This window comes from Aplidium turbinatum, chromosome 5 (genome assembly GCF_918807975.1).
Source record: "Aplidium turbinatum chromosome 5, kaAplTurb1.1, whole genome shotgun sequence".
Taxonomy (NCBI): Eukaryota; Metazoa; Chordata; class Ascidiacea; order Aplousobranchia; family Polyclinidae; genus Aplidium; species Aplidium turbinatum.
The window spans coordinates 32,093,885-32,108,028 of record NC_137476.1 but is presented as its reverse complement, the minus strand read 5'-3'; the positions used below and the strand labels follow the sequence as shown (position 1 = coordinate 32,108,028).

Sequence of the window (14,144 nt, the reverse complement as noted above, 5' to 3'; positions counted from 1 at the left end):
TGAAGTTTTATTGTACCTGAATGTGCAACAACAAAAGCGTACGATAGCTCGGATGGTTTGTAAAATGACGCTCTCGAGAACACATCGTTTAGATCAACATCCAAGCCAACTACCCCAAAGAACAAATTCCTCTTGTAAACTGGTAGACTCATTGTCATGACTTGGCCTGGACAACAAGTGTCAAGTGAGGCGAATGAAAGTGGACATAGAAGACCCGAACTTGAGCTTAAGAACAGTCGTATAACGTCACAAATGCGTGATAATCTCAAATATGTCGTATGAAAGTCACGTGCAAGGTGACGTGGTGTTTCGCTTGGCTGCAGTGGTTGGTTATTTTTTCCAATTTTACAAGAAAGTACAACTAACTGCCAAAAGCCTTGGCTGACAATTATGATACTTGAAGATAGCTAGGCTTACAAAATAGTGTGTAGGACTTTCAATATCATTTGCACCACTCGGCTTCAGTGACCGAGTGGTGAAAATGCTGGCACAACGTCCGAAAGGACGTCAGTTCGATACCTGTTGAGGAAAAAAAAGCTTTGTCTTTGGCAAGATACTTAAAAATATGTTTGAAGGTGCACAAGAATGTTGGCTTCTTGGTTGGTTTTGAATCTTTATCCTCGAACTGACAAAGCCTTGATTGGTTATTCTTGGTAGTTTCGCATACTTGTAGAAGCTCTTGACGCAGGGCCGGTTACCGAGATTGACAGAGTGAAGTTTCCGATTGTTGAAGTGTTATTGCCGGGGGATTATTCCATTCACTAGGTGCCGTTGAATGGAGAGCAGTCCTGAAATGTGTTGCTCAAGCGCACACCCCGAAAGTCGAGCCAGCGACCCGTGATCTTGAGCCGGGCGCGTAACCATCAACTACGGGGCGGACTTTGCCTTTTCGTTCACTCAATTTAAATCTTCAACTACAGTACATAAGACTAGGTGCGACAAAAACAATTTATACCACAGTCAACAAAATATATATAGTTTTTACAATCACATTGTTTAAACAACAAATGAGCAAACCAACCTAAGCCTGCTGCATCAAGATACGGGGAAGACCAGCTCGCTATGTTTATATCGGTTCTTCGAGTGGCAATCCCATGATAGATATCGGCCATTTGATTTTTAATGTGGGTTTTATCTCGGATGAAGTGCAACTTTAATCCCTACAGAAACGTTATATGAAAATGAAAGTTAAATTTAGTACTACAGGTAGGCCATTATAAAAACAGTAAAACATCGTTTTTTTATGCACGTTGTAGCAAATATGAATTATATACTCTATTTGTAATCAAGTGGCAACACTGCTTGCCATTATGATATATTTGTTGGTAGGCTACAGCGGTACAACTGATATCAGTACAGCAGAACTACTCGATTCTGATGTTATAATATATAATAAACCATTTAGTTGTTATCAGTTAGTGTTTTATGTTGCGTTTTAGTTTAAATTACTGACCATACGAGGTCAGGAAATACTACACACGTTTTTATTCAATGTCTCCCGTTGACTACTCTATAGGTCTACATAGCTTCGTAGTTCTTGATTTTTTTATATCGAGTTTAGGCTTTAGCATGGTGCCCAAAGATTTGAAGGAAGTCGGCGAATAGGCAAGGAAGCAATCTGCATCTACCTTCAAGTGATTAAGTGTCTTGACAAGTTTGTTCTTGAATGGAGTTTGAACATACGTTACTGAGCAATCGTCAAACAACCTTACCAATCAGTCACGGCTGTATAGCCGAGTGGTGAGACCTCTGGAACAGCAATCGAAAGAGCGCCGGTTCGACACCGCTCAAGAGCATGCGGCTGTGTCTTTGGCAGGACACTTAAAGGCATGCCTGAAGGTGGACATGAAGATTGGCTTCCTTGCCTTCCCGTCTCCCTAATCTAAATCTTCAACCACCGTGTGTAAGCCTGGATACGACAAACAAATTGGTGGTTATAGCGTGGACGTCGCTATAATAGCATCTGGACTGGAAGCCAAATGCCACCGGACAAGATGAGGCTCAAACAGGATTGCCATTTTGGCGGATTTAATGTTAAATTTGAGAAATTCGACGTTTTTAATGGATTCTCAAGTTAAAACATGGCACGGTCGCAACACCTTTGGCCAGTGGTCAACTTGAGAATCCATTAAAAACGTCGAATTTCTCAAATTTAACATTAAATCCGCCAAAATGGCAATCCTGTTTGAGCCTCATCTTGTCCGGTGGCATTTGGCTTCCAGTCCAGATGCTATTATAGCGACGTCCACGGTTATAGGTACAATTTCCTATTTAAAGTTGACACAAAACAGCTGTTTTTGAATTGTTAGGGAGGGTATATAACTTCTTCTGTTATAAATAGTGTTATTTATGTGTATACTAAAAACCATGGGCAAAGAAAAAAATTGAAAAAAAAAACATACCAAATTATGTGGAGCGGCAAAACTGGAAAGTTTCGTCAAAAATGGCGAACCTGCAAAGCACCACATGATCACAAATGCAATGGTTATATTGCTGCATTAATAATGATTTAAAAAGGATTTTTTACTAATACTAAACAAATAACAACTAAAGCAGCCATTGCGCAATGAGCAATCCCAGTTCACGAAAAGGACTCTTAACAATAGAGATGTGGAATCGGGCGAAAAATGTACGACTCCGACTCCTCGGTTTATAACTAGCCGACTCCGCACAGATCAAAACCCCTGTGACTCTGGCTCCAGAGCCCTAACAGAGCAGTGCAACCGTGCAATAAAATATACGACTTCAACTCCTCCGTTTATAACTGCCCGACTCCGGACAGGCCAAAATGCCTTTGTTTAGCTGCTAGATACCGCATCAAAAAATAACCCAAAGTGCATCAAAATATATTACACGAAAATTTTAATCTTGTAAAGATCAATAACTGAAAAACACATTACGTAAAACATAGATTTTTCCGAAGGAAAATTTCAGTGTTGATGAAACCACAAAACGCTTTCAGTTGGAGCAGCATCCCGAAGTGTAGGAAAATACAAATATTATCAACATTCAACATACGCAGAGTCTCTGAACATACGTTTTATCGTTTGCTCTAAAAACATGAGCATTTTTTCTTCGCTTTTGTAAAAGTCTTCTTTTTACCTCGACACAAGTTTAACTCTACAGTTCAAATTTATTTTCTTTTAATCATTATGATACTTACTGTCCTCTCCAATCCTGTAAGCTATAAAATGGACAGCTTTGGCCAGCTCTAGCGCTTTCAGAGAAATAGTTCCGGAGACCAATGAGAATACGTCATCAGTCTCCCCATCCGTCAGGAAATGAATGACGTTATCTACACATCAAAGATATATTAAGTGTGTATAATATAATTATATGCTATAAACAGAGCTAAAATCCAGTGTACCTGCTGCACTGATGAGGCTGTAAGGCAGAAACAGTGTTCCACTGCCTGCAGTTATCAAACGATAATTATATATACACACAGTATGATAATGAATATGTTATGTTACTGTACCTTAAACTCAAACAATAAACGATTGTTGAATCTAAGCATTGCACTCAGAAAAAATGTCAAATAGTCACCTCGGACATTTTGTTCTTTTTCGGTAGCCAGTCCTGGGACATTTTTGCCAAGTCACAACTTTTAGTTGGCAATAATTTTGGATTGACAATGCTTAATTGTTTAGGCCAGGGGTGTGCAACGTGCGGCCCGCGGGCCAAATGCGGCCCGCGAAGAAAATCTGTGCGGCCCGCGAAAATGTGCTAATTTTGAATTTTGCGCGGCCCGCGAAACGTGTTTATAATTTAGCTTAGTCTGATAGGCCTACGTGTGAACAATTCATTGTGGAGTGAATTATTGTAGCCTACTGTAGACTTAGCACCTTCTGTTAATCATTTTAGAAATTCTCCACCGGTGACCGCAAATCCATTGTACTTAATCATTTGGAACGTAAAAATGTATGGTCACATAAAAGGCTTTATGAACAAATTACGACTTTGGAAAGCTCACATGCAGACTGAAATTTTTTTCACTTTCCAACTTTGAGAGACTATGGAATGCATCCTGAGAAGAAAACTGAATTTGCAGACCAACTTGAAAAATTGTTGTATGAATTTTTGGCTCGTTTCAAGGACTTCAAATCTCATGAACATTTGTTTGGTATATTCTCTTCGCCATTCAAGACAGACATTCACAAAGCACCAGCTGATATCCAACTTGAACTGATTGATCTTCAAGGGAAAACGGATTTGAAAGCAAAGTATTCATAAATGAATCTTGGCGATTTTCACCGAAAGCATCTTAAACAAGGTGACTTTCCACATTTGAAAAAACTCATGGCTTCAAAAATGGCTCTTTTTGGCTCAACGTATTTGTGCTAACAATTTTTTTCTAAAATGGTTGTCATAAAATTTCCCTATCGATCGGTTCTGACAGACGAACATTTGGAAAATGGACTTCGAATTGCGAGCACTTCCATTAAAGTAAATTGGGAAAAAGCAGTCGGAAAAAAAAACAGCTGCAAATTTCCCACTGAACTGAAAATAAAGTCGGTGTGACAATAAATTTGAATAGCAGTTTTCTTTAGAAAATTATGCGTCTTGACTTATTATATCTGCAAAGAGATAACCCCCCAATAATGCCATAAGAATAACATAAAGAACAAAAAAAAATACATTTTTGTTCCTGCAACTACTAGAAACCATTATGTTAAATAAACGTGCGGCCCGCGGTTTCACCCAGTTATTTATATATGGCCCTCCTGTAATAAAGGTTGCGCACCCCTGGTTTAGGCCTACGTAATAAAACGTGTCAGGCTATACATAATTGCATTAGAGACATGGTAAGGAGAAAACATTATATCGGAGGAAAGAGAAAATTTGAAATTGAAAAAATAAAGCGAGGAAGGCCGAAAAAAAGTCCTAGAGACTGTGTGGCAAACGATATGGCAAGAACAGTGGAAGTAAAAGAAAAAGATACTGCTAACAAAAAGATGTGGAGGACTCCAATTTGCATCGGCGACCCCACTTGAAGTTAGAATGAAACCAGAAGATACATATCCAGCTAACTGGAAAAGTCTTTATGTTAGATATTCCTTTTACAAAGTGCCTCTACTTTCAGGGCTACTTAACAACAGAGATGGAAGGGGTGTTTCTAGGGGGTGCGTGGATGCTGATTCGTTAAGGCTAATTAGAAGACGGCGTAATAACCTATCAAGGCTTTATCAGTCCGAGGATAAAGATTCAAAACCAAACCAACCAACTACCGTAGGACTTGAACCTACATTCTGGATTGTGGGTGATTATTGCTTATTTTAGAAGGTTCGAGAAATGGTTGCTGATTTCAAGGTGGTTCAAGCAACAAGGAAAAGGATTAAGAACCATTGTTTTGGTTAGATATAAAGTTGTCCCGCTAAGAAGTTAGTTTCTACTTACTGATACTACAATGTAGCGCACGTCGGACAATGTTAGCGTTTCAAATCCCTAATAAACGGCACAAATCCTTAAGGAAACGCCCAAATTCTAGCCAGCGTTTCAAATTCCTAACCAACACAGATTTCACAACGGCAACAAGACGCTAGGAAACATAAGAAAAGCCACAGGTGCCACAACAACATAAAAAACAAAACTCGTCAAAAAGTGAAAAAATAAAACGAAGCGAAAAGAGCCTTACCGGTACCGGCTGGATTTGCATTCGCTTCTCGAATAAGGAAATCAAAAGCCACTGTTATGGGAGCAATATAGGAAGAACCGCCTGAGAAAGTTATAAACAGTTAGAAAGTTATTGTTTCAGTGAGGTAGATGACTAGATGTAAATTAGCTGATATCTTGCAGGTTTTGGCTATATAGCCATATTATATACTGTAGATATCACTATATAGCGATATCTAGCAACTTTAGTTGAGACATTTTTGCTGAAACTTCATTTGATTAACCACTAATTGTTAATCACGAAAAGCCGTTTGACAACTGTTTTATTTGTTTCGCTGAGCCTTCATTGCTGAAACCTTATTTAATTAATCTCTATCATAAGCTAATTCCATTGAATAAACAGATGCCGCTGTGAAATTTTAGAAATGTCCGAAAAAGGCTGTCTTCGAATAGGGATTTCTCCGAATAGCAGCAGACCAGTCATTTATTATGTAAGATATATACTTCGTATGCATCGACGTCGTGAGCATGTTACAACACAGTATTTGTCACAGTACTTCATTTCTTGTTACATTTTGTGGTAGTCACAACTGTTTCATATTCACAATACTACATATACGGCTTATACGCTATGTCTTTTCTTTATCTGATAGACACTGTCTGCTTTGTAAAGCGCTGAGGAGCAACGCATTCTGCGATGGATACAGCGCTATATAAAAACTAACATTATTATTATTATTATTATAGTGTTGATATGAGGAGCTAGCGTTAACTAACATAATTTCGACGCTGATCTAAAAAGGTGTTATCACTTCACAAGTCTTCTAACTTGATTTTGTAAACAACGATTTAAAAAAATGCAATTAAAACTTACCTCTCGCTGTCAGAGAGTCAACAAAGCCTGATAAAAGATTTTTGTTTTTAGGAGTAGCGACGCTTAAGTTAGTAGTGGGGCATCCGCCACCACCATAAGGGGATCGCCATGTCTCGGGACGATTGGCAAACGCCAAAACTCCAAACTAAAGAAATAGAAAATTATACAGTTATCTGAAATCAGAAATACAAAATAATAAAATCTCTTTTTTGAAACATTGCTGTGGCCTGACGTGGGATAACCCTAAAAAAACGTTGAATTAAAACAGAGCTTCTCAATATTTTTTGCAGCAACCAAACAGTAAGGCTATTTCAAAAGCAAAGCTTTGTTAGCCCACACAGTCCCTAAGCTACACTACTTAGTATTTTAGAAAAAATGAATGTCTAATGATTTTCTAACCGTTGGCCACGATCGATCAAATTAGCCCAATTTATCGTGTGTTTTTTCGTAGGAACTTCAGGGCACCTGGCAACTCTGATTCTGACAATGAACATTTTGTTAACGTTTTTGCGGAAGAAACCATGCACACTACTGCAGGCAGCGACCCAGCCAAATGAAACAGCAACCCACTTTTGAGTTTGAGTCGCGACCTATAGGTTGAGAAGCGCTGAGTTAAGATAATAAATTTTTTATGCATTTGCTAAAACCATGTTCAAGCAATACAAAGTCACCATCCGTTAAACTTAACCAAGTAGCTTCCATGTTCAACAAGTATAAAGTATGATGCAATAAAAAGCAAATTAAGAACTACCAATAATAACACTGTAGGCTTAGCTAAAGTTACCTTGTCATAAGGGTTCAAAAGCTCAATAATGGCTTTGGCCGATTCTTTTGCTAAATCCATTAACTTTATTCCTTTGACAATTCTTCCCATTGATGTGCTTTTGTCAATCACAATCATGACCAATTTTGGATGACGATATATGGTTTGCAAATACCACGGTCTGTGGAAGCAAAATGAACATGTGGTTACGTGGAGAAAAATGCGTTTCTAAGTTTTCTTATATTTGGTTGGCAATACTTGGCTAACATGGTAGGACGAAAGGGGACTGCTGCTTGTAAGTGAATTTTGACAATTGCATTGTCAATAAATTCATCTCAAATGCAAAGATTGGTGTAGACTGTAGGATATCTATATAGAAACGAAATCTTGGGAACCTTTAGCCCAGTGACTAGCCGAAAACGTTCGCTTATTGTTTTTATAATGTTAAATGTAGCGTTGTTGCTGAGTTATGTCTGTTTATGGTTTAGCTCTGTGGTTCCCAACCTTTTTAGGCCTATCACAAGTATCACATCCTTCAAAAGATATAAATATTTTGTGCCATGTTTGGTCGCCGACTTTCAGAAGCCTAAATTTATCCACTTGCGTTTGTACTTTAAACGTTTTTCTCCACCCGCATTTGTACGTGAAAATTTTTCTCCTCATGATACAAAAAAAAACTTTTTTTGTTAAGTAGGCAAATGTGTGGGTGGAGATTTAGATTACGCAGATGAGAAAATAAAATAGCCAATCTTAGAGTCCAACTTCATGTCGTTAAACGCTGTGTCAATGACACGGTTGCGTGCTTTGGACATGTGTCGCACTGACGTCTTTGTACACGCGCTATCACCCCTTAAACAAAGCTACGACATTTTAAATCATTAGCATTTGAGCGAAAATATAATAAGGGCAAAGCTTTAGAAGAATAAAACAAATAGAACGAACAAAATTTTCCCAAATTTTGTCTTGGCAAATATATATTTATTAACGCAGTTTAATTTACGATTTTTTTACCATTTTCTCAAATAACTGGACATTTTTTACCAAATTTTCAATGTTTTTTGTAACAGAGCAGCGACTGCATCCCTGCATCTCCATACGGCTATGACTAAGGTTACAAACCTAAATCTGGTATCGGCAACGTTGCAAGCCGAAGAGGAAGAAGGATACAAAGTTGTAACACCATCACCGCTTGCAAAATACATCCATTTGATATGAGGATGAGCTGTGGCTGTACGCTCGCACGTTTCTTTGAATACATTGTTCAAATGAAATGGATTGCTCGACAGTTTTTTTGCTAAAATAACACAAGCTTTGGAAGAGTCCACCTGGGAAAAATACAACAGTAAAAATGACATCAAAAGTAAAAGAACGTTTTGTGACACCTTAAACCAGGAAAAAATCCCATTGATCTTTTTAATGTGATGCAACGTTAATAATGCACTGTTCAATTGCCTAACAATTGAAGTAACGCTGTAGAATGAAAAAAAAATGAATGATACTTTTGATCAACTACCATTGAAACGACATTGCAAAATTCAAAGGCTCCGTCACAGGTGACAAGCATGCAAAACCCGAACCAAGTCTTTATGATGCAATCCGTATGTCACCATATCCGAACAATGAGTCGGAGTCGTCGAATTGAAAAGATTTTTCCAACCCAACGGATCGCGACGTGTGGAGATGAACAGACAGGCCACACCCTCAACATGAAGATTAAATCATGGTCTGTATGATCAAAATTGGTTGACGATAATGAAACGACAGACTCGCGTCAGTCCTTATTCTCGGAGTCATTACGTCATTGTAACATTCGAATAAGAAATAATTGATGTCAAGCAACATGGTGGCAAATATCCCGTGTCATTTGAATTTGCTGTCCCAGTGTCATAAACGTTGTCCAACTGTGGTAGACTGTGCAAAACTATGGAAATGCAATTTATATGAGAAAACTAGATGAAGCTGATAATTTAAAAAATATTTTAAAAGCGTTTACACTTGCAGTGTTGAAATTTTATTGTAACTTGTTCTATGTATAGTATTATGTTAAAGTTTTCCATGCAGCAACCAATTTTAAACTCAATTAGAAAATAAAAAATAATGACAATCTAATCACTGTCTTCTTTAAGTAAAATAGGAATCACTTGTAAAACAGGAAGTTACTAAATATAATGCTCAATAGCATACCTTAAGCTTAAATCTTGGATTATATTTCCCTGTAGCAGACGTACAGCACGAATGAGATGTGGCTACTTTTGTAACATGGGCTTGCAATGCTGCTTTTCGTAAGTCTTCTATAACAGATTGCAAGCCCAAAAGGCTGCTGTAGAGATTTGACATCTGCAAAACATGTGAATAGTTTTATAATCGTCTGTACACAAGTGATTAGGAGTGCTTGTTTTAAATGGGCTATCACATTTCACAATCCCAAGGCCTCTCAACTTAAGGCTACAAGACCTTTAATTATAATTATTTAATATTTAACCAAGAACTTGTGGTAACCCACACCACTGACTTTAAGCAAGCAGTGTGGGGTTGATCAAGAGCTGTTACGATGCTTTATGGCAATGTTTAGTGTCCTTCAATAGGTTTTGTTTATTGGTAAAGTCTCGGTTAGATTTCAAGCTAGACATACAGAAACCACAAAATAGTAATAACCAGGATAAAAACAAACCTTGTTTAAATCTGTTTGAACATTTACGTTGTCTTTTTTGAAACTTAAATCTTTATAAATATATTCCTGAAATTTAAAATTTGTAGGTTACTTGACACAGATCAGTCAAATACTAATGCGGTGCACTTCAACTCGCCCGTAGTGACACCTAAAGAAACCTTCAAAAAAACAACACTGTTGCAAAATGTCATCATAGTCAAAATCATTATAGCCGAATTATGCAGGATATAACTTAAACGTTACGAGGGAACTAGTTTTGTTAAACTATCAACAAGAAAGTAGCCTAATTATGATCAACAAATTTATTTTATTTGTTCTACAATAAACTGTTGTGCGATAGCTTATGCTACAGTGCCAATAAAAAAATTAAAAAACAAACATATTAAAAACTCATACTTAACCAAAGCATTGACATTTCATAATTTTTCAATAAGTAACCAATAAAACAAGCTATAGTGAATACTAAACAAATTTTCAAGTTTTATTCTGGTGCAAATTTACAAATGGTTTGGGAAAGCTTGCATAATATTATAATCACCTGCATTTCGCTTCGTTTCAAAGCTGAATTTACAAATGCCTTCACAAATGCAGACAATCGGTTTGGGTCAAGTTTCATTTCGCTTCTACTAATGACACATTTATAGGGTAATGAAAAGATCACCATCATGACAGAAAATACTTTCATGGCTTAGTCCTGTGAGCTTAATCTGAATGATAAAAAAATTTAACCCCAGCAGAAAGATAATATAAAGTTTTGATAGATGAAAAAGAAAGATAGCCTAGTAACACTCCAAATAAATTTTTGCAACTTGCACAATACATGAACAATAGGGTGGCTCTTATTTGGCAAAAAATGAAAAAAATTTGAGTTTTGTGTGGGACACCCTTTTAAAAGATGAGGTTGTCAGAAAAAAAAACTCCTGTAAAAAATTTTTGAATTTCCAAAATACCAAACCTGCATAATACATATCTCAAAAACTGCTTGAGCTAGAGATACGGTTTTTGTGTCAAAAGATGCAGAAAGCATGATTTCCTATCTGCTTTCTGAACAGTGATTGCGTCTATCTTGAGTAGAAAAGCAGTTATTTAGAAAAAACCTGTTTTTGGTATTCTAGCACAAAACAGTGCTAAACAAGTATTGTGGCCCAAAGTATTCAATAAACAAAGTTCATAAACTAACCTGTAAAACTGGTAAAGCAATAAACGAAATAAGTATTCCTAAACTTTTATGCATTCATTTCCTTGGAGAAACTCCTGAGCGTGGAATCCGCTTTCAAGCTTCAGGTGCTATGCATCGCACTTGTTGGATGGCAAAAGCGATTTATGCAAAAAAGCTTGGTCTGCATTTATGGTATCTGTCCGAAGAAATGGTTGGACTAGCCTTGTTTGACTCTCGTTTGTCTGTGGAAAGTAAAAAGCTAACGACGGCAACCATGTTAGATGAAACAGGAGAACGTCCACCAAGGAGACCAAGCATCAAAGTAGATGCGTTTCTTAGCAATAAGGGTCTAGAACAGTATTGCACTCTAATTCAAAATGGTTTCCTCAGCTGTTGGGTGAAGACGAAGCAATAATTATACTTTCAAAGGATCCTGCTCATTGGACTGAAGATGATGCATTTATTCAAGCTTTACACATGGCGAAGGGACTTTCAGTAGTGAATGACAGAGCAGACAGAGGAGTTTCTCTAAGTCTAATCCAGGATTTTAACAAAATCTTAACTGAAGATGAGTACCAACTTCAGTTTCTTTTGCAAGTTGTTACTGAACACAGGAAACTGTTTCCAAATTTCAACAAGAACAATATTGTCGATTCTTCTTCGTTTAAACCTTCTTTGTTACTCCAGGGGCCAAGGGCTTTGTCTTTTACCACTCTTGGGCAGTGGCAATGCGGTTTAGATGCTTGAGCAGGTGTAGAGCAGCAATCCTTTGATTCGTCATCCAGTTCAAGCAGACCACGCACACCATTTAGTGCAGTTACAGATGGTGTGGTCTGTGGTTTGTTCCTCTTTGCCACACTCACAGATTGCGGATGGAGCCATCCCCCATTTGTGCATGTTAGAGCAGAATAGTCTGTCTCTAGTAGGCTAGCCCAGTACGCAGGCGGTTGAGCCGCACCCAGGCCTTCCTTGGCAAATTATGCATTCCGGTTGGATGGAAGCTGGTGTCGGAGATACAACTTTAGAGTCTTGAGGAGTTCTTCCTCCACTCTGAGCTCCATTTGTTGTCCTCCCAGGTAGCCGCGCTGATGGATTGGTCTTCAGCGGTTTTCATCAGGAGTTGTGCGTCACATACAAATGGTTGTCTCGATTTCAGTTGCCGAGGATGCTCGATTGCTCACTCACAGACTCGTAGAGACTTGAGTGGAGCAAGTGGTTGGGGTTCGTAGTGCGGCGAGAAAGAGACAGGATGGCTTTTTCGCGACAAAACTCAGCTGGTTGGTTGCCTGCAAGGACAGGGAAATTGTCCGATGGTGTAGGTCGCAGACATCCTGTGACGATACGCAAGGCAATATGTAAAATATTGTCGATAATATCGCTTCTTCCAGTATTGACCAGAATTACATTTTGAAATGAATATCGCTACCAGTGTTCCCTCTAAGGTGCAAAAATTAAGACAAAAAAACGAAATTCCGTAGACGGTTTTGTGGTCACAAAAAAGGTTGTAAAATCAAGATTTGGTCAAATGCGTTTTTTCTAAATAACTGCTTTTTTACTCAAGATAGATGCATTCAATGTTCAGAAAGCAGATAGAAAACCATGTTTTCTGCATCTTTTAACACAAAAACTGTATCTCTAGCTCAAGTGGTTTTCGAGATATGCAGAATTGGTATTTCGAGGGAGGGCACAGAACTTTAGGGGGGGAGGGCCACCTCTAAATCAACTTCAAATTTAAAAAAAATTTGCAAGAGATATTTTTTCTGACAACCTCACCATTTGAAAGGGTGTCCTAAGCAAAATTCAAAAACTCAATTTTAAGAGCCACCCTAATGAACAAGTAGAGGCATTTTTTTGTGTTGGTTGCATCACAGAATCGTTGCCAAAAAGGGTAGTAACCAGAGGTTACTGTTGCCAAATAAAAAATTACAAACATGGACAAGGAAGTGACTCTCAACCGTGGTCCATCGGGGCACATGCAGCCCTCAATCATTCTTTTTACGCCTTCATTAATGTAGCAAAAAAGTATTATTTGTGTTAGAACAACAGTCCAAACTAGCGAAAATATATATTTGTCACATAGCTTACGTGTTCGTACTACCCAAGAAATGCCTTATAGTAAAATTTCTCAACATTACGAATGCAGAGTGTTTCCGGAATGGCCCGATTCGGTGAGTCCGATTCGGTGAGTTCCCTATTCGGTGAGAGCCTATTTCGGTGAGAGCCCTATTCGGTGAGTTTTTTTTTTTAAATTATTGCGCGCCGTAGCCTAATTATCATTGCCGTTATAGGGTTAGGGGTTAGGGGATAGGGGTTGGGGGGGTTTGGGGTTTTTTGGGGGGTTTTGGGGTTGGGTTTTGGGGGGTTTTGGGGTTTGGGGTTTTTTGGGGGTTTGGGTTTTTGGGGGTTTGGGTTTTTGGGGGTTTGGGTTTTTGGGGGTTTGGGTTTTTTGGTTTTTTTTTGGGGGGTTGGGTTTTTGGGGGTTTGGGTTTTTGGGGGTTTGGGTTTTTGGGGTTTGGGTTTTTGGGTTTAGGATTAGGGGGTTTGGGGTTAGGGGTTTTAATTAGGCTACGGTACCCGATAATTTTCAAAAAAAAATTCAAAAAAATCACCGAATAGGGCTCTCACTGAAAAAGGCTCTCACCGAATCGGACTCACCGAATAGTAGCAGACCCGAGTGCGCCCTGCGTTTCTGCTTAGATCTTTTCAACGTTTGTTACTGTTGTGAAATTGTCGTTCTTTTGCATATATCGACGGTCAAAAACAAAAAAGTGGTAAGTGCATTATTACACTTTGGAGTAAAGGGCTAAAAAAACATTTTTTTTTTTCTTTTTTGAATTTCGTTAATGCTTTTACTTTGAGCATTAACATCTGTAACTGTAGTACTAGTAAAATAGTAGTAGATAGCCCTAAGTGCATAGGTTTTGAAAATGCAAAAAGGGAATTTCTCAAAATGTCACTTATGACTTTTTTGTTTTCGACCCTCGATATGTAGGCAGTCAAGTAATTGTGCAGTTGTGCTTCAGGATTCTGAGGCGTGATCAGCAATTTGCGTGCCTCTCTAGAA

The 14,144-nt window shown here is 38.2% G+C and overlaps 1 protein-coding gene across 1 annotated transcript in view; it reads right to left on the bottom strand.

The window, feature by feature from the left end:
- Window positions 1-10,618, bottom strand: part of LOC145770425 (VWFA and cache domain-containing protein 1-like) — a 29,396-nt gene extending 18,778 nt beyond the window's left edge. The window contains exons 1-11 of the mRNA XM_082582069.1: window positions 10,460-10,618; window positions 9,922-9,987; window positions 9,435-9,587; window positions 8,370-8,575; window positions 7,272-7,431; window positions 6,488-6,632; window positions 5,636-5,716; window positions 3,164-3,295; window positions 2,403-2,452; window positions 1,022-1,160; window positions 17-166 (exon numbers count right to left, since the gene is read on the bottom strand). Of these exons, the coding sequence (XP_082438195.1) occupies window positions 17-166; window positions 1,022-1,160; window positions 2,403-2,452; window positions 3,164-3,295; window positions 5,636-5,716; window positions 6,488-6,632; window positions 7,272-7,431; window positions 8,370-8,575; window positions 9,435-9,587; window positions 9,922-9,987; window positions 10,460-10,606 (1,429 nt within the window). The 5' untranslated portion in view covers window positions 10,607-10,618. The remainder of the gene's footprint in view (window positions 1-16; window positions 167-1,021; window positions 1,161-2,402; window positions 2,453-3,163; window positions 3,296-5,635; window positions 5,717-6,487; window positions 6,633-7,271; window positions 7,432-8,369; window positions 8,576-9,434; window positions 9,588-9,921; window positions 9,988-10,459) is intronic.
- Window positions 10,619-14,144: the final 3,526 nt, after the last annotated feature.